Here is a 21,856-nt window from a genome sequence, read left to right on the forward strand (position 1 = left end):
CCTCTAAAACCATACAGGGGTTGAAGGTTAATTGGGTGTATTTGGGTAGCACGGGCTAGTGGGCTGGAAGGTTTTGTTACTGTGCTGTGTGTCTGAAACAAATCCCTCTCTGTGGAGATTTACTGAAACTGAACAGGGTTTTGGATCTTGATATCTGACCCACAACTTTTCATCTCTTGCCTTACTGACTCTGCACTGTCACAGCCAATCTATCGGGGAATCCCTTATCTGTGCTCTTGTTACTTCTAAACTTTGCTATTCTAAAGCATGTCTTCCCATTTTCCCTCTTCTTGTCTCGACAAATCTTGGGTGTTGTTACCCACACACACTTCATGCCAGACAGGGGTACCTGGTCCAGATCATCCTGATGCACAGTAACTCCACAGGGAACCGCTGGCCCATGCCAGTGCACATCTCCTTGCCGTCCTTTCTTCCAGATCTGTGCCCTGTAGCAAGGAAAGTCCTGGAGTCAGATGTTGGCTCCTGTGAAGCCAGCTCCTCAGATGGAGAAGTTGGAAAGTAGGATTTTTATTTTCCTTTAATGAGGCCTTTTGGATGTGGAAAGGGCTGTGGTCCTCATCATTCAAATGTCAGGCTCTGGAGCCCACCACTGCATGGGAGATACCTCTCAGGATCTCTCAGAGATAAGGAGGCATTAGGGGTATGGGGATCTGAAGATGAACTCAGTCATTTTTATCAACCTACAGGTTATATCTGATAGGACACTCTTTGTCAGACATATGTCCATCCAAGCCATCAATCTCCAAAAATGTTGGAGATTTAAAGCCTTGATTTTGCACCTAAGAGAGCGATCAAAATTAGTATTTATTTTGGCCAACATTTCACCAGTTTAGGCAGCCAAAGATGCGAATGGAAATGAAAAAGCTTCTATCAGTCTCTTCCTTGATACAACCATAGGAAGCTGGAGATTGAGTTTGCATTTGTAATGCAGGTGGACTTCTCAGGAAGTACAGTACTTGTACCTGACCATGATGAGGTCAGTGTTATCTGCAAAAGAAAAGATAATTCCACTCAGATTGTAGAAACTGAGAGTTCAGATTCAGATTTCAGATTTGTTGTCAGAGTATATACTTAGAACCCTGAGATTCTTTTTCCTGTGGGCGAGGAAGAATTGCCACTTATTGGCAGTGCAAAAAAAAACTGCGCACAATGTCTTTGGCTTGGCTTCGCGGACGAAGATTTATGGAGGGGGTAAAAAGTCCACGTCAGCTGCAGGCTCGTTTGTGGCTGACCAGTCCGATGCGGGACAGGCACTGTACACATAAACAAATACAGGGATGAAAAAGATTAATAAAGTGCAAAAGTACGAGTCCTTAAATGAGTCCCTGGGTTGAGTTTGTCATTTGAGGAGTCTGATGGTGGAGGGGTAGCAGCTGTTCCTGAACCTGGTGGTGCGAGTCTTGTGGCACCTGTAGCTCTTTCCTGATGGCAGCAGCGAGAGTAGAGGGTGTGCTGGGTGGAGTGGATCCTCGATGATTGCCGCTGAGCTGTTGTCAGTTAAAAGTTGTAGGTGTGGCATCCCCACAAGCAAGACACAGGGGTTGCAAAATGGGAATATGCTTTCCACTGGATCATTTGGATAAGCTTTCCTCTTCTGCTTCCAAAGAAACAGAATAAAACATTTGAAACCAGGTAAAAGGAATACAGATCTGCAGGAATTTCATCCTAATGTATTGAGGTTAGGAAGGGTGCAGTTTTGCTTTTTTTTAACAAATATAATGCATTATTGTCCTTGCTGTTCCTCCAAGTCATGGACACCAAGAAGGTTTGTGGCCCTCTCCACTAGTTTAGACAATTATTACCCATATTCATTAAATACCCGTCCATCTATCAATATGCTGCCTGTTTCTCTTGGCCGCTAGATTTTGGAGATGTCAACAGTCAACTTGTTTATGGAATCATAACACTGAGAGAGGGAGACATGATTCGCCACCACTGGTTGAGCTTTCTGGGTGTGGCGCTCCTAGGTTGTACTGATCTCCTGGCATCCCTTTCCCCAAGAGATTGGAAAAACCAACATAACAACCCTGTATTCACCTGGCAGGCTCAGATGGTGTGGAAATGAAGCTCAAAGCCATTTTCTACCACCGGCAGATCCATGGTAGCAAAATACGGAGGAACAGAAGTTCCTCGCAGGCTGACAATTGTATCTTCTGGCCCCCCAGTCTCAGCTAGTGACAAAGAAGCATAAAGATGGGAACTAACATGCCTTCCTTGTACCGCTGGTCAAGTTGGATTTGGCGCCCCCTTTTGCAATACAGTAGGTTCCATGTTCTTTCAAGGAGCAACTTGAGACTGTAAAATGAGGCAACAATATGGGGTTAATTAGCAGAGATAGACGTACATTCAGGTTCTGTTTTTCTGAGGATATTCCTGAAACCCCAGGGTTAAACATAACGATCTAAAACGTCGGAAAAGTCTTTTGCTTCTGCCTTCAGAACTATTTGCCTGCATCCCGATGAGTACTGATGACGAATGGTTGAATAAATTGCCTTCTTATCAATGTGATCACTTTTTATGCATTCCTTCTGCTGTTATCTTTTCCGAAATGTGAGCGTTCTCAAGAGAAAAATCAAATATCTTCTACTTTAGATGTCAAGGTGCTAGGAGACAATGTTTCAGAACTTATTGAAGTCAGAGGAAATGAAATAATTCTAGCTTTGCTTTTATTTTAGGTGAGAAGTGCCGGAATTTTATTGACCTTGCTCCTGCATCAGAGAGAAGTGAGTAACTTAAGGGACCTGTGAATACTATAATGTTTCTTAATCTTTTAATTGATGTTGAAAATTAAGAGGAGATTTTTAAATATTTCAAAAATATTTATTCACCACTGCCTTTGAACATCACTGCTGACAATATGGAACTTGTGGAGTACATAATGGACATTGAAATATCAGTGATAAGTATTTAGTAGCTGGGCAGGGCACATCTCTAGGATGGAGGATCATCACCTGTGCTGTACGGCCAACTCTCCACTGGCCACCGTGACAGAGGGGCTCTGAAAAAGAGGTACAAGGACTCTCTGAAGAAATCCCTTGATGGTCACATTGACCATCGCCAGTGGTCTGCTCTAGTCTCCCATCGTGTGTCCTGGTGACACATCATTCACTTGAGCGTCCCCTCTTTCGAGGAGGAGCGCAGGGCTGGCCTCGAGGACAAAAGGAGATGGGGGAAGAATCGTAACGCAGCAGCACCAAACCCAGAACAGAATTTCCCTCGCAGCCGCTGCGGCCGGGCACGTCCGTCCCGCATTGGCCTCGTCAGCTCCCAGCGAGCCTGCAGCAGGCGTGGACAGCCCCCTTCCTAAATCGTCATTCACCAAGCCAACCCATGATGATGATTTAGTACCAATCATTTAAAATACTTTGTTGTATTATCATATTAAAAATGCAACATATGATGAAATTGTTCTTTCTACCTTTTTTTTAGTATTTTGACTGGAGACGGAGTTTGGATGATTGTGCTTTTTATTTGTACAAAGATCCAAAATACTACATTGAAGTGTGCAAGAGCCACCTGTGGATTGAGTATTTTATTCATCAAAATCTGCACAAAGACAGCAGTTAGTGCTGCTGTTCCATAGCTCCAGTGACTCAAGTTCAATTCTGATATCAGCTGCCATCTTTGTGGAGTTTGCATTGTTCTCCCTGTGACTGTGTGAGTTTGCCCAGGTCCTGTGGTTTCCTCCCATATCCTGAGGTATATTGGGAATGTGATTAGCCTTAGTTTAAGTGGCAACAGAGGAGTGGGTGGGCATGTAAACTGAAGGATTACAGGGGAATGGGGGGGGGGGGGGCGGTTGAAAAAGACTATATTGTTGAGAGCTACCATGGATAGAATACCATGAATGTTGTAGAAAATGGTCTTGGATTCAAAAAGGCCTTCAAGCTCCAAGTCTGCCAATTACACCCTTCAACTAATCTTGCTTTATTCTCCCCACCTTCTCAACTCTTCTGGATTAATTGGCTAAAAACCTAGAACCCAGCAAGTTGGGTTTTGGAATGAAAATGGAGCACTGGAGAGAAGAAGTCACGGAGAGAAGATGGGAATTCCACATAGATGGCGGCAGAGATCAGTATTGAACAGTAAGGCAGCCGCTCTCTGAGAGGCGACACTGTGACACGTACAATCTTCAATCTATCAGGGAAATCGGCTTTGATGTGGTCAAGAGTGTTATATGGCAAAAACTTGGGGGTTAAATAAAAGCTTCCCAAATGTGATTTTATTTAGACCAAATATCAATTAGTCAGTCTTCAAAGATGTTTTTGTCTAAATTTACCAGAATGAGGATGAATCTGGCGTAACACAGGAGCAGCTAAATTGGCTAACAGGCAGTAACAAAAAATGACCACTATCAGAGGGATTGGAAGAATGGTGGGGATTTCTCGTACAATTTTCATGTCCCTGAAAGAAATTCAGCATTAGCTTTCCAAAGGCTTGATAGAAAGCCCATAGAAGTGAATCTGCAGTTAAATATCACAAAGGCTTTATTTGAACTTCAATCTCTCAGAGGATGGGAATTATATAATACATAACACGATAATACTATTGGTCTTAGAAATGTGGAATTTTAAGCAAATGATACTGGCTAATTTTGCCAGGCTGCATCTTTGAAGAGGAGCTATTTCAAGCCCTTAAAACATCTGATCCCTATCTACTAGTACGTGCCCTGTAAGTGTAATTGGCTTCTCGCAATGTAGCATTTTCATTTACATTTCCAAGACCTTCAGTACCACATAAAATAAATAAATGGAAATTGTACTAGATTTTAGCCAAGCCCTTTATCATAGAGGATTCGGTATTATATATCACAGTGTAAAAGACAAAATAGTCGAAGATATTTCGATTTATTTCTTCTGTGGTGAAGCAAGTCCTGTTTTAACGTGATTACACTGGGAACTGTCTCCAAGTTTGCCTTCTCTTGAAGTGAGTTACTGCCTGATGAATTGAAATTCCCTCTTGCAATATGAGGTAACAAGGAAAGATGCAAGCTGAAATGGAATTAAGTTTTGCAAATGGAAATGCTGCATTGTGTGTAGCTAACATGCTTAAGAGATGTCAGGACTTTAAGTAGAAAAGTTTATTGATGCTCAAATTGCACATTATATTGATTTTACAGAAGTGTGTTGGCTCTGCCGATACCTTGATGTTCTGATTTTGGAGAGGTCTGTCAGGTTGGTCTATTTCTCTTCCCCCCCCCCCCCCCCCCCCCAGGACTCTGCTCAAAGTTTATGGGCCCCCTTCCCCGTGAAGCAGTCAGGTTTTTTGCTTCCTTCCCATATTTCTCTCCTACCGACTACCTAATAAACATTTTTTAAAATTATGTTACACGAGGTGAAAAGAAAACAAGGCTTCTACTTAAATATTCTGTGGCCCCAATAAGGGAGCCGTATGGCCCCTGTTGAGAATAGTTGGTCCATTGGATAGCAAAAGAAGAAAAGGTGAGAATTGCAGCAAGTTTGCAGCTTGCTTTGGAAATTTATTGAGCGACCGGTTGCAGGCAATGATAAGTTGTGACTAGAGGTATTCCACCAAAATCAGCGTTGGATTTCATCTTTTCTTCGCTGAAACTGTCCACTATTTCCATTTAATTGGATAAGAATTCGATGAAGTAGCTGATGGTGAAGCTTCTCTCCCAGAGGAACTTAATACCTTCTATGCCCTATTTGATGACAGTAACAGTAAAGAACCACCCCTCTGGACCCCCATATCTCCTGATGATCCCACCCTGTCCGTATTTGAGGATGTTGTGTGTGCTTCCTTCAGGAGAGAATCCGAAGAAAGCATCTGACCTGGATGGAGTACCTGTGGTGATCAACTTACCAAGATATTCACTCATATCTTCAGTGTCTCACTCCAGCAGGGTGTGGTATCTATTTCAAACAGGCATCAACCAAGAAGAGTGTAGTAACCTGCCTTAACAACTATTGATCAGTAACACTTATATCAACAGTGATGAAGTGTTTTGAAAGGCTGGTGTTGAAGCATATCAGCTCCTATCTGAGCGGTGACATGGATTTATTCCAGTTCACCTATTGTAGCAACAGGTCTACAGCGGATAATATCTCACTGGCTCGACACAAAGCCCTGGAACACCTGGACAGAAAAAAATGAATTCATCAGGATGGTCTTTATTGACTATAGTTTGGCATTTAAGACCATCATCCCCTCAAAACTGATCATCAAACTCCAAGACCTGGGAGTTAACAGCCCACTGTGAAATTGGATCATGGATTTCCTCACCTCCAGACCACAATCAGGGAAGATTGGTAAGAACTTCGCAACAATCTCCATCAGTACCGGAGCACCACAAGGCTGTATTCTTAGCTCCCTGCTCTACTCGCTTTACACCTATGACTGTGTGGCTCAGTATGACAATAACACTATCTACAAATTTGCCGATATCCCCATGGTACATTGAGTTACATAAAGGAAGGGGATAAGTCAGCATATAGGATGGAGATTGAAAGCTTGGCTGAATGGTGCACCAGCAACAACCTCACACTCAATGTCACCAAAACTCAGGAGCTGATTGTTGACTTCAGGAAGGAAAAATCAAAGGTATACAATCTAGTGATCATTGGGGGAGCAGAGTTGGGGAGGGTGAGCAAATTTAGGTTCTGAGGAGTCACTATCTCGTAGGATCTTTCCTGGACCCAACACACCAATGGTATCCTGAGCCTCTATTTCCTTGGGAGTTTGTGGAGGTTTGGCATGACAACACTGGAAAATTTCTACAGTTGTGTGGTGGAAAGTGTGCTGACCGGCTACAGCACAATCTGGTATGGGAACACCAACGCCCCTGAGCGTAAAGCCCTGCAAAAGGTAGTGGACAAAGCCCAGGACATTACAGGCAAAACCTTCCCCACTATTGACTGCATCTACAGGAAACACTGCCGTCAGAGGGCATCAACAATCATCAAAGACCCATATCATCCAGTATATGCTCCATTCTTTCTGCTGCCATCAGGAAAGTGGGATCGGTGCCACAAGACTCGCACCACCAGGTTCAGGAACAACTGCTCCCCCTCCACCATCAGACTCCTTAATGATAAACTCAATCAGGGTCTCATTTAAGGACTCTTACTTGTGCACTTTATTGATTTTCTTTTTGTTCTCTCTGTATTGCACATCCAGTCTGTTTACATTCATTATCTGTTTACAGTTCTTTGTTTACATGTTTTACGCTGTGTACAGTTTATTTTTGTACTACCAATTAGTGGCAATTCTGCTGCTCCTGCAGGAAAAAGGAATCTCGGGGTTGCATGTGATGTCATGTATGTACTTTGACAATAAATCTGAAATCTGAAGAATTACTTCCCCTGAAGTGCAGTAACCTGCATCAGAACCCAGTTCAGGTGTTCAGGTGTTTTAAACGCAGTGTCTTTAAGTGTGGTTAGTCCAGATGTGCCCTATTCAAATCTGTACACCAGCAAGGAATGGGAAGATCTAAAAAAAATATATCCCAGAAAATGTGTGCAGGTGATTAAACCATATTAACCTGCAGCTACTGCTTTTAAAACAGACAGGACAGCAACCACTTAGAACCAGCTAAAGCTAATGTCTACTACTTAAACCTTGTCTGCTCCTCTTTAAATTTATTTAAATTTTAAAATTTAAACATACAGCACAGTAACAGGCCTACGAGTCCGTGACCCCAATTTACAGCCCATTAACCTTCACCACCAGTATGTTTTGTATGGTGGGAGGAAAGAAGAGCCCCTAGAGATAATGGGGAGAATGTACGAACTCCTTACAGACAGTGCAGGATTTGAACCCAGGTCTTGACTCAATCACTGGCATTGCACTAACTGTTATGCCAACCATGTTATTGAAGATAAAATACATAAAAATGACAGGAAGTCTGACTGGAGTTAAACAGGAAAGTCTGCAGACATTGGGATTATAGTGCAATACACAGAAGTGGTCAGGCCCAAGACGTTGGTTACCCTTTACTTTCTATAGATGTAGCGTGACCAGCTGAATTTTCCAGAACTTTCGTTTATTGATGAAATTGGACTTTGTATCACAGTGCGTCTTGCATTGCAAGTGGGAAGCACTGAACAGGAGGCATTCCGAGCCAATGTTGAGAAGTTGCAGAGAACCCGTCTGCTGAAGAACGAAGCTTCATGCGTGGCCTTGAGGAGGATATTGAGCCGCTTCGTGCTGATAGGGCTTTTCAGGCTCTTCGGGTCAACGTCGGGGGTGCCCGCTGCCAGAAATTGAGAGAAGAGGATGGAGCGGCAGAGTTGGAGGTGGCATCCCATTGTGACTGGAGCTGTGGAGCCGTGCCAGGCTCAGAGGTCTAGAGATGCATTGCCCTGAGCCTCATCGCAGCGGCCCCTCAGGATTGGGGACCATTCTTCTCCACTTGAACTGGCAGACTCTTTTAACATTTAGTTTGCAATCAGTCTTTACTTGTGCCATTGCTGGACCTTGGAGTAATTAATTGTATGTAGTGCTGTTTTTGTTAAAGCAGCTTTTGTAAAATCACTGTGGTCTCGGAAATGCCGCATTGTTTTAATTCTGTGGCACTTGGTGCTAAAGAGACAATAAAGACTAACAAATTAACTATCTGAAGTAGTCTGACTGGGTTTAGAAGAAGGGAATGAGGTCCAAGACTTTGTGGCTGTATTGAAAGTATTGACAGACTTAATGGAAAAGTGCAGGTTTGTGATCATTCACCAGGGATAAGGAGTCACTCCAGTCAAGCTGTTCAGGGTGCATGGAAAGCACGATGAACAATGCCAGGAGTCCAACCTCAAGCATTGCCACAGGAAGCTCATCGACATCACATGCAAGATTATGGTTAGTGAATGCAACTAGAAGATGAACTTAAGTCACTGTCACATACACCATCACTGCTCTAAAAATCAGGTCCAATACCTATTATCATATCTTCAGCTTTTATACCTTCTTCACAGAGCCAGCAGACACTGACATTTGGAAAACTTGAAAATCTGTAGACACCATGGTAAAAACACAAAGCCCCTCCGCCACCTACTCTTTTGTTCGGATGCCTGCTGACATTTTTCCATACCTTGACGAAAGGCTCAAGCCTGAAAAGTCGGTTATATATATATATTTTTACCTTTGCTATATAAAGGACAATGCTTGACCTGCTAAGTTTCTCCAGCTTTGAGCTTTTACAGACACTGACATCTCTTCCACGTGACGGATGATCATTGACACAGTTATTTCTTTCTTGCAGGAGAAGGTGATACATAACTGGAAGAGAATGGTGGACAGGTCTGTCTGTGAACTTGCCTGCATGAAGGAGACAATGTTTGACATAAATGTCTTGAGTGACAGATTTGTACGGCATGGAAATAGGCCCTTCAGGTCTTCCATGATAATCAAGATGCCTATTCTACACCAATCCCATTTTCCTGCATTTGGTCCACATTCTTCTTATCTGTTTATCCAAATGATTTTAAATGCTATGATTGTAACTGCCTCGACCACTTCCTCTGGGAACTTATTTCGTATGTCCATCACCTACTTTTTGGAGAAACTTGATCTTCAGATGATCTTCAGATGATCTTCAGATGATCTTCAGATGATCTTCAGATGGTCTTTAGATAATTTTACTCTCATTTATGTTTTCTGAATTTTAGATCCCTTACCCTTAGCAAAAGACCATGATGACCTGTCACGTCTATGGACCTCATAATTTTATAAATCTCTTTCTGGTCATCCCCCCTCTGCTGTTCCTGCACTCCAGTGAGAACAATCCCAGTCAATCCCAGTATCCGTGTAACTAAACGCTCTGTTCCAGAGTACTTCCTGGTGAAGGTCTTCTGAATCCTTTCTGACTCTACCACATCCTTTCTATGGTGTGGTGACCAGAACTTCAAACAGTATTTCAAATGAGGCTTAACCAGTGTCTCGTTCAGATTAGCACGATGTTCCAATTCTCACACTCAGTGCCCCTTCTTGTGAAGGTTAGCAATCTAAATGCTATCTTCACTACTCTATCCACCTGTGTCACTGTTTTCAGTTAACTGTGAACTTGCACCCCAAGGTCGCTCTGTGCAGCAACATTTTTAAAGTTTCTTTATTTACTGTAGGTGTCTGCCTGGTATGAGACAACCCAAAATGTATTATAACCATAACCATATAACCGTTTACAGCACGGAAACAGGCCATGTCGGCCCTTCAAGTCCGTACCGGTTCACTTGAACAACTCCACTAGCTCCTCCGCAAACTCCTGAGGAAGTAGATCACACTTGCCAGAATTAAGTTTCATCTGTCACCACTCCATTTGACTTTCCAGCTGATTTATATCCCTCTCCAACCTTGGGGAACCATACTTGCTACTTCCACCTCCACCAATCTTCATATCATCACCAAATTTGCTTATCAGATGACAGACATTATGAACCAAGTCATTTATATATAATACATGCTACTTTGGTCCCAGCACCAATACCCTTGGTGTCCTATTGGTTAAAGGCTTCCAATCAGAAAAACAACCCGGCATCAATATTCTCTTTCTCCCATCGATATGACAATTCTGGCAAAATAGAGCAAAAGAAATGAAGAATCCTCCTTCCCACTTCTTATTCATTACACAATCTCTTCTGATTGCCTGCTGGTGGAGTGAATCTGTACCTCCTGCTTTCATCCCCTCCTTCCAGGCACCCCTACCTCCATGCATTTCTTCTTTCAGAGGGCCACTAACAGCAGCCTGGTTGAGTAATACAGTCAAATTAAAGGCAGACTGTCACTTGGTTTAACTTTCGCAGCCATTAGCTGGGGCCCTGGCACTGCCTGTTATATAGAAATCAGCTGAGTGGCAGAATCTGCGCAAGGTGGGAGATGGGACACACCTCAGCAGGGCCTCGGGACAACGGTCTTACAGGAGGACCAGCAGGCAACTAGAAAGGCCTGGAGGTGACGCACAAACTGAGAGCTGGAGAGGTTTCACTAGTGCAAGTTGCAGAAGGACTGTAGATGTACACAGAGATGAGAAAGCACTTGAGATTGTTATTAAGTCTCTCCCCAGAGCACCAGAGAAGGTGTGAAGATTTGGGCCAGGGGGCAGGTGCCAGCTCCACCGAGTCAGGCCAACACAAATGTCCTGCAGGAGCAGACTGGGTAGACTACAAAAAAAGGGACAGGAATTCCTTCATGCAGGATTCCAAACAGGTTTGAGTCAGCAGGAAAGAAGGAAAATGCAGTGATAGCATTTATTTCCAGAGGAGTAGAATAGAAAAGGAAAGATGTGATACTGAGGCTTTATAGGACATTGGTCACGTTTGGGATATTGTGAGCAGTTTTGGGCCCTTTATCTAAGGAAGAATCTGCTGGCATTGGAGAGGGACCAGAGGAAGTTTACGACAATGATTCCAGGGATAACAGGGTTAACACATGAGAAATGTTTGCTGGCTCTGGGCCTAGACTTGGTGGAGTTTAGAAAGACAAGGTGGGTACTCATTGAAACACATCGAATATCGAAAGGGTTGGATAGATTGGATGTGGAGAAGATGTTTCTAGTGGTGAGAGGGTCAAGGACTAGAGGGCATAGCCTTTGAATAAAAGGATGTCCCTTTAGAACAGAGATGGGGAGATGGGAGGTGAATCTGTGTAACTTGTGGCCGCAGATGTCTGCAGATGCTAAGTCATTGGGGATATTTGAAGCGGAGGTTGCTGGGTTCTTAATTAGTAATTTGTCAAAGGTTATGAGGAGAAGACACGAATGTTGTAAAGAACAATACATTAGACACGATTTGAATGACAGAGCAGACTTAATTGGCTAAATATCCTAATTCTTCTCCTATGTCTTATGGTCTTGTGGATCTCCTTAGTGAATTGCTGGGTACATCATTAGTCTTGCAGAGGGCCTGTTCAACGTTAGGAAGTCCACCACCACACTTTCACAGAGCACTGCAGCAAGCCTGAGCTGAAAGAAAAAAAAGGGTGGCTTCTCAGTGTTCAGTACAACACCAGTATAATCCATGCCTGCCTAGTAGCTGAGATAGCAGCGTGCTCTTCTATCACACAAGCTCTTTCTCCTCTCATCATTGATCTTGATGTCATTAGAGTTTACAGATTGTCATAAAGATCCAACATTTGAGCTTCCAGCAGAAGACTGAGTTACTGAATCCTTACTGTAGAGGAATGGCAGGGGTTCCATGACCAGAGATCTGGGAGCTAGAGAGGATCCTCTTAAGATTGTGTACTCTTGCCACCTAATCTCTTTCCCTGAAGGTCAATGACGTTTGATGAGCCATTGTGCATCAGCTGGGTTAACTGTAGTACAGGTGGAGTCGCATTGAATGCAATTGCCATGGAAATGCAGTCATGTGGTATGTGGTCATTTCTGTGTCAAGAAGCACACATCAATTCTGTTTGGACTATGTGTTTGGAGTTGACATTGTGGCCACACAAAGCACAAGGTTGTCAATAGCAGAGAGTTTGTAAGGTGTGGGACTTTTGCCGAAAAGGAATTTGGTTATATGTAAATGTGCCCTGGCATTGACAGCCCTGTCCTATCCATCACAATCAAATAGCAGTTGGTTATTAATGCTCCTTTAAATCACTTTAAATATGTGTTGCTAAGTCCATACTATCATTCATTTAAGATATTGTTTGTGTGCAGATCTATACAATTCATGAACCATCCCACGTATTTTCACTGGGAGGGATAAATACAAGTGAAGATGTTAATTGCAGCACAAAGGATCCGGAGGAATTGTTCTAGCGTTATTGCAGAAGTACAATGCCCCTGGAGCCTGTCAGTTATCTGAGGAAGTTCCTGACCCATCTCCGTGAGACACGCGAGGACTCAGACAGATGCAAAAGCTGCTGGTCGATGCTCATGAGCAAAGAGTCAAAATGATAAGAAAGAGCGATACGACAGGTAGATTTGCCTCAGAAAAGCGACTTGGGGCAATGGGCTTGCAAAATTATCAGGTGATGGATTGCAGATGTGGTGACGTGTTGTATATAAATTGTGAAAGGGCTTCTCCGACTGGGGAAGTTTCACCAGTAACACATCGGAAACACTCATACATGTGCACAGTGATCATAAGCCATTTGAGATCAAAGCTATTTTACCAGAGGTTGTGGAGATTGTTGGTGAGGATGCAGACATACGACATAAACATTCAGTGCTGACTGGGCAAACTCATATGCTTAACTGAGCATATTTTAGGGTACAAGGGATGCCAAACATTCTGAGTTAAAGACTGTCAGCATGATGTAACATATTCCCGTCTCCCAGCTGAGACGGAGAAGGTGTCCAGACAATGCAAAACGATGCAGTGCCCAAATAAAGAGACTCCGAAAGAGAGGTAGATAGTTAAGAAGTCATATGGGATACTGGCCTTCATTTGTTGAGGCACTTTCCATTAAAGATGGGGTTGGGTGACACTCCAATTTATTGAACAGTTGGACAGACAGTGGGCTTGTTGGTTTATATTTCTACTCTTCAGATTTCATTGCCTTCTATGCTTTCTTTAATTTCTCATTTCAGTCAATTTTCAGGTTATAAGTTAAATCTTCAGAATAGTGAACTTTTTTCCTTTGGATAATTTGGCACCAATAAATACTAACCTTCCATTTAAAATGATAAGAAATCAATTTGCCTATTTAGGTGTAACAATTACTAAAAACCATAAAAACTTATTCAGAGAAAAATTTCTCACCTTAATCAAACACGTGAAAGGTGTGCTATCAAATTGATTGCCCCTTTCTTTATCATTGGTTGGTCGAATCAATTCTATTACATTGAACATATGGCTGAAATCTTTATACCTTTTTCAGGCTTTGCCTGTTATTTGATTCACTTGACTCGATCTTTTCTTATATATGGAAGAATAAACATTCTCGCCTTAATAAAGTCCATTTACAAAAACTTAATATGATTGGAGGTTTAGCTTTACTAAACATAAGGTTTTATTATTGGGCAGTCAATATACGAAACTTAACATTTTGGTTATATAATAATAACCATGAAAAGTGTCTAGTGTGGATTTCTCTAGAATTGAATTCTGTTACAAATTTTTCTCTCATTTCACTTCCTAGATCCTCACTTCCTATCTTCTCTAAATAAATTAACTAATAATCTGGTGGTTAAACATACTTTGAGGATCTGGATACAATTTAGAAAACATTTTGTTATAATGAGATTTTCTCTCCCTTATCCTATTGTTTCTAATTATTTCTTTAAACCTTCTATGATTGATGTAACTTTTAAAGAATGGTATAGATTGAGCATTAAATGTTTTAAAGATTTATTTGTCAAGGAGAATTCCGCTTCCTTTGAACAACTTTCAGTTAAATATGGTCTACTAAATAATCATTTTTTTGTTATCTACATATTAGAGATTTTTTATGATCTCAATTACATACATTTCCGAAGAAGACTGATAAGAATTTAATTGATGTAATTTTTAATAGAGTTTAATATCTAACATTTATGATATGTTGTTGGGAATAAGAAAGCAAAATTTTAAAATGCCTGGAAACAGAACCTACAACTTTTAATTCCAGAAGAAACTTGGAATGTAATTTTCAAATTGGTTAATACCTCTTTGTTATGTGCTTGTCACTCTCTCCTACAATTTAATGTAGTGCATAGGGCTCACATGTCCAAAATCAAACTTTATGTGGATGTATCTCCTTGTTGTGATAAATGCAACAATAGAGATGCTTCATTTATTCATATGTTCTTGAAAAATATTGGATCAAAATATTTCAAACTTTCTCTACACTTTTTAAAGTTGATTTTAAACCATATTCTTCAACTGCTTTATTTGGTATTATTGGAGGGAGTAACATATCGTTAATGACATCTGAGCTACATGTATTAGCTTTTATTTCTCTTATGGCTAGGCAGGTGTTGTTGCTCAGATGGTCAGAAGCTACCCCACCCCATCATGCTCATTGGCTACATGACATCATGTCATGTTCAAACTTAGAGACAATTAGATGCTCAGTTTTCCGATTCAAATTTAAATTTTCCAACACTGTGGGGGACCTTTCTGAATTACTTTTATAATCTTTGATTTGTTATGAAGGTAGGAATTTTGAGGTAATTTATCACTCTGATGAGAATTCTGTCTTTCTTTTTTTTGGCTTCTTTCTTGGTAGTGAGTTTAGATTTTCCTTTATTTTAATAATAAAATAATATATTAATACAGTATAATCTGTTTGATGAAAATGTGAGTACCTTGAATGAAATGATAGCATATAAGTGTAATGTATCTTCTTGAACTTTAACATACAGTGAAACCTCATTAGAACGCGATTCGTTAATCTGCAGAATCACTTATAGCACAGGTGTCGACCCCAAATGTTGATTTTGGGATGCCAGGCTGAACTCAAAAATTGACTCTCATGACTCATTTACAAGATGTGTCTTTTAATACGTGGAGTTTAAAGGTCTTATTATTGGGTTTGATTCACAGTATTCTGTTTTCCTGCTTCCTGAATCATGACATTCATGGATCTGTTCCGCGACTCGGCTGTAACGCAGTATGAAATCTTGGACCCCAACTACCGCATGCTAATGAGGTTTCACTGTATATCCGTATGTACTCTGTATTTTTGGATGTGAAATTTCAATTTTAATAAAGTGAAACAAGCAAGTCTACAGATACTCTGATCATAGTAAATACTAAAAATTGCTGGAGAAACTCAGTGGGCCCCATTGGCATCCATAGTAAGTAAAGATACATAATCAATGTTTCGGGCCTGAGCCTTTTGTAAAGGCACAAAACTGAGCCACTCAGATGAGGATTGTGTGTTTGACAGGTTCATAGCTTTGAACAGTGAGAACCGTATCAAACTCTATCCACACGCATCAAACTGTATCTGCACGTATCAAACTGAGCCATTTAGATGAGGGCTGTGTATTTGACAGTCAAGTTTATTGTCATCGGACAATAAACACAAGTACAGCCCAATGAAACGGCGTTCTCCGATTCTCAGTGCAAGGCACACAGAAATGCAGCCAGACATAACACGCGTACAGAGAAGTAATACATTTGCAGGACATCTATTCACCTATATAAATAAATATTGTTTCAGGAATATGAGTGTCCTGGATGGTTTAGTGTGAGCAATTCCTTTGGTTGTTCTGAATTCTCACCTCCCGAGATAAGAAGCTGTTCCTCAGCCTGGTGGTGTTAACTCCTGTATTGCTTCGCCGATGGGAGCAGCTGAAAGATGTTGTGCGCGGGGTGGAAGGGATCCTCAATGATTTTGCACGCCCTCTTCAGACAATGATCCCAGTAGATCAGTTGGGGTGGGGAGAATTTTGAATGTTCCGGAGATTCTCTATCCGATGTCTGGAGGTCACCATAGATCCACAATTTCCATTTTATTTTACAAAGGTTACCTTGATTAGAGGTCAATTAGATTTAGTTTTTAGGGATTTTTTTGTTTGTTTTTTCTTTTTATCAACTTTTATTTGGATTAATTTGGCAAATATGGGCTTCAACATGGTTATCATAGATTAATTCAATAACTTGTTTCTCATGGATTAAGGAACTCTCTGATGTAGTTCCATCCATTTTGTACTTGTATCTATACAAGATGACTTGATATGTGTTTTCCTTAAAATTTTATATGGAAGTTTATATGTTAAACTAATAAAGATATTTAAAAGAGAAAGAGCAGTCTGGATGGGCTTGAGTTGTTGCAAGAAGTCTCTATCTCACAAACCCTTCCAGACTGGGGTCACCACATGCGGCTCCAACAGAAAAATTATGTAAAACTTTAATGATGTGGTAACCTTGGATGGTGAAATAACGTACAATGTTAGATAAGAGTGCAGAAGAACATAGGGAACACTTTCTGCAAGATCAAGTGTGAGTGGCCGAGGGCAGCAATGGACCAACGCACCATTGCAGATGGAGTTTGATGTCATCATCTGAAGAGGAGTGTGAAGGCTGGTTTAGAGCAAGAAATCTCATGAGGAAGAGGTCAATGCAAGCAAAACACTCACGCTAAACAGACTGAGAAAAGACACAGGGATATCGAGCCAAGGGCTGCGGTGAAACAAAGTGTTGAAGAAAGGGAGTTTTTGTGAAAGGAACAAAATCATGGATTTATCATACTGACTATGGGTGTCTGAAATAAGGCTGGAGGTCACCAAGGAAGCAAGTATTGCATTATGACACTGCAGTAAGAGGTGTTGACTATGGAATTTGCCGACATGTGGTTGAAGAAGGAGTCTGAACAGTATTCTGATTGCATTAAGAACAGGCACGATGAGCAGTCCGAGGGTGCTGTGTCATTTGGGCAGTGATGAACTACTTCCAAAGCAATACTCCAAAACCTGATGGCAAGCAGCTCAGAGGAAAACTTCACTTACTGTGTGGGAAGATTGATGGAGCCATTTCACGGGAGTTTCAGGGCAATGGATAATGTTCCATTCTGAAAGGAAATTCATTTGATTCTGGTGCAGTCCTATGAAATTCTGGGGAGAACTCCATGTCCATAGGCTTTTTTTAAAACACAGTTTTGGTGAATAGAGTGAATCAGTATCGACTTGTATGCCATACAATGTGGATATACTTTAAGAGCTTGAGATCCTGTGAGAGATCTCACTGCAGGCATGGACTTCTGATATTTACCCAATACTGTGGAGCCACTGTGTGAGAAGAGAGACTGAAGGTTGTCACGGCAGAATTGTGCACATTGGAAACAGCATAGAAAGGGGAAATCAGAGATGACTGCTATAAAGATGGCCTTTAACCCTCCTCAACCATGTTGACCAGTGTTCCTACCTGAGGTACTCCCAGGATGGAGATAGATCAGCTTGTTGAATGGCGTAACAGCAACAACCTTGTGCTCAACGTTAGCAAAATCAAGAGTATGATGGTGGACTTCAGAAGAAAGTTAGGGGAACATGACCCAATCCTCATCGAGGGCTCAGTAACGGAGAGGGTCAAGAACTTCAAATTCCTGGGTGTCAACATCTCTGAGGATCTGCCCTGGAGCCTCCATGTTGATGCAATCACAAAGAAGGCTTGCCAGTGGCTATATTTTGCAAGTTGTCTGAGGAGATTCTGTATGTCACTGAAAATGCTTGAAAACTTCTACAGGTGCATTCTGGCTGGTTGTATCACTGCCTGGTATGGAGATGCCAACTCTCAGGTCAAGAATAAACTCCAGAGGGTTGTTAACTCAGCATGCGATATCACAGGCACCAGACTTCACCCCATCGAGGACATCTACATGAGGCGGCATCTTAGAAAAGCAGCCTCTATCCTCAAAGACCCCCCTCTGCCCAGCCCATGCCCTCTTCACTCTGCTGCCATCGGGAAGGAGGTACAGGAGCCTAAAGACGAGCACTCAGCAGCACAGAGACAGCTTCTTCCCCGCTGCCATCAGATTCCTGAATGATCAATAAACCAAAGACCTCCCATACTTCCCCGCTGCCACGAGATTCCTGAATAATCAACGAACCAAAGACACTGCCTTATTTTTTTATTTATCATAATGTTGTAAGATGGTTATAATGTGAATGTTTGCACCATGATGCTGCAAAACACTGAATTTAATGACATACTCATGTCAATAAATTTTGATTCTGATTCTGATTTTCCTGTGTTCGGCCTGTATTCTTTCCTTGCCTGTATACCTGTCTAAATGCCTACAATTGTATCTAGCTCTCCCACTTCCTCAGGCAGCTTGTGCTGGATATACCCACCATGCTTTGTGTTTAAAAAGGTGCCCGTTAGGTCCCTTTTAAATCTTACCCCCCACCTTTCATCTGTGTCTGGTTTTAGATTTTTCTGGCCTTAGAAAAAGACCCCGACTATTTACCTTATCTATGACCCCTCATGATTTTATAATCTCTGTAAAGTCCTCTTTCAACTTCCTATTCCAGGGAGTGATTTCGCAGCCTACCCAGCTTCTCCTTACAGTTCAAACCTACCAGTCGCAATATATAGTCGCATGGATCGTGACCTCCAGGATTATTCAGGAAAGGTTCTTTGGTAAACTAGAAGATCAACAGAAATCAATTGGGCAACAGTGGAGGAGTGAAGAGTGCTGCTTCCCCACAACCCTCACTATCTGGGCTTGACCTTTGCCTTGGATCCTGTCCTTGTGGAGTTTGCACTTCGACCCTGTGACTTGCGCGGGCTTCCTCCTCTCCCCCATTCCAAAAACATGCAGGTTGGTAGGTGAATTAGTCACTGGGGCAGCACAGTCGGTATAGCAGTGATCGGGACTGGGGTTCAAATCCATGCTGTCTGTAAGGAGCTTGCATGTTCTCCCCTCTCCCCGTGTTTGCGTGGGTTTCCCCCGGGATCTCTGGTTTCATCCACTCTTCAAAATGTGCCGTGGGTGTAGATTAATTAGGTGTAAATAGGGAGGCATGTACTTATGAGGCGAAATGCTATAAGTCTAAATTAGATTAAAATTCTCCTGGTACGTGGGTAAATAATGGAATCTGGGGAAGTCGATGGGAATATAGGAAAAGCAAAAATGGGATTGAGAAAATCTTGGTGTCCGATGGTGGGCACACCCTTGGGGGGCTTAATGCTTGTTTCTACGTTGGGTCTGAGCCTAACTTTATGGTTCCACGACAATTGGCCATCGTGTTAAACTTTTGAAATTCTGAAAAGACTGCCCTTCTACAGTCCTTTCTGTTATAGCTAGGTAGCAAAATTGTTTTAAAAATAAATTGTTATGGCCTAATTCTGGAAGCAATTTTGTGTGGATGCAGTTTTCAATGGGTGGGTGGGTAGGGGGGTGGTTGTGGTGGGGTCAAGCTACCTGTGAAGGAGTGTGGTGGATCTGAAGTTTTCTGGTGAACCAGTCACTTTGGGGCAAGAACTGCTTTTCTGTCCAGTGGTGGCCAGATCCTGAAAAAAGCCACTGCATAAAGATGATTTTTGTTGAAACGTTACAGGCTCCAAACATCACGGGCACCAGTCTTCACTGCATTGAGGAAATCTACAAGAGGCGGTGTCTTAAGAAAGCAGTCTCTATCCTCAAGGACCCCCACCTCCCAGGCCATGTCATTTTCACTCTGCTACCATCGGGGAAAAAAAGGTACAGGAGCCTAAAGATGAGCACTCAGCGACACAAGGTCAGGTTCTTCCCCGCTGCCATCAGATTCCTGAATGATCAATGAACCAAAGACACTGTCATACTTTGACTTTTCCATTTTAATTTATTTTTGTAAGGTGGTTTATATGAATGTTTGCACTGTGACACTGCCGCAAAACTAATTTTGTGACTTGTTCATGACATCAAATTCTGATTCTGACATTATGAAAGCTTTATAAAGACATAAACTGGGAGCTTGAGAGGCCTTTATTTCACACCCCTCTCTGCACTGGCCAGGTCTACCACTCACCACCTTACTGCTCAGAAGACTGGCTAACTCTCTGCAAGGCCTCATTCCAATCCCGGCAGCACCACTGATCCCAGGTGAGACCATCGGGCAAGGCAAAGCTACCAGAACCACTGGGCAGGCGCCTGACGTCAGACACAATTCCTTCTCCACTGGCTTCCGCAACCTGTACCGATTGTCAAGTACAAGAGTTGGGATATCCTGTTACAACTGGACAAAATATTGGCAGAAGACTTGGATAATTGTGTAAAGTTCTGGTTGCCCTACAATAGGAAGGAGTCCATTAAAGCTGCAAAGGTTGTAGAGAAGATTGGTGGGGATGTCACTGTGATTTGAGAGCTTCAATTACTAGACTAGGACTTTTATCCCTGGGGGTGGGAGGCAAAGGATGATGGAGATTTATAAAGGGTGGGGGCATTTAAAACAAGAGGGCATAGATTTAAGCTGAGAGGAGAAAGGTTTAATGGGGACCTGAGGGGCATCTTTTTTCACACAATGTGGTGCATTTATGGAATGAGCTGCCAGAGGAAGCTGTAGAGGAAGAAAAACTAACAATTGGATGGAAACTAACATGGATTAAGGGTTTAGAGGGACAAACACAGCCAAATGGGACCAAATAGGCACATCGACGTACATGACTCCATTAATATTCAAAGCTTAAAACATGATCTATGAATGTTATTTAGTTCGGATCACTTGTAAAAGCAACCATGTTGATTGTTAAAGTAATTTGTTTCATGACAATACCTTTGACAATCATATATGGATAAATCTTTCATGAGAGACTGGAGTTATTTGTTTCAGCATCTGAGTTCATGGTTTTACACCATGTTCCTTTCTTGATGTATTTTTTTTTTCTTTTTGATTTATGCTAAAAGATTATATTAGCAAAGCATTTGAGCTGTCCATTCAAAGCTGACTCTCGCTTTAGAAAATCAAATAATAGGTAGTAGGTTAAGTACAATTAATCAAACAGACTGCTTTTGTACTGGAACCTAGTTTTTTCGTCTGGTTGCAATCTGCATGATGACTCGCTATAGTAGCAGCCAAGTGCTCCTGATGCATGCATCAAGTAGGTTACTTGTGACAGCAGTACCTTTGTCTCTTTTTCCACAAAATAGTTTTGCCATCTGCCTAAAAGTAGAGGAGTAATTAATCGCAGCCACCAATTGGTCTGCCTGACTCCCAAGCTCGTAAATTGTGCTGGTTAGTTAACCCAGATCTCAACAGGGGAACAGGCGGACGAAGTTACTTCGAACTCTATGGCTGTGAGGGCGGACGAAGGCTGCAAAAAATCCATCTGCTCCAGTTGTCGCGGTTTCCAAGCCATTGGAACTAGTCAGCTGATCTGTGAAGCATCTTGTGCTTCTTGGAGGGCGACATTAAGTACACGTTAAACAAATACATGCACAGGCGTCTTCGTTCGGTGGGTCACTTTCCAAGATTGGACTCATGAGCCACTTGAGAGCTCATAGGAACAAAGACCATCATCCTTGACCTCGAGGGACAGCC

General features: G+C 42.0%; 1 protein-coding gene across 1 annotated transcript in view; it reads left to right on the top strand.

Moving 5' to 3' along the window:
• The window catches only part of gsg1l (gsg1-like), a 152,992-nt gene that overhangs the window by 68,049 nt on the left and 63,087 nt on the right, over window positions 1–21,856 (top strand). Inside the window, exon 2 of the mRNA XM_069906746.1 lies at window positions 2,697–2,744. Within this exon, the coding sequence (XP_069762847.1) occupies window positions 2,697–2,744 (48 nt within the window). The remainder of the gene's footprint in view (window positions 1–2,696; window positions 2,745–21,856) is intronic.

This window comes from Narcine bancroftii, chromosome 12, assembly GCF_036971445.1.
Source record: "Narcine bancroftii isolate sNarBan1 chromosome 12, sNarBan1.hap1, whole genome shotgun sequence".
NCBI classification, from domain to species: domain Eukaryota; kingdom Metazoa; phylum Chordata; class Chondrichthyes; order Torpediniformes; family Narcinidae; genus Narcine; species Narcine bancroftii.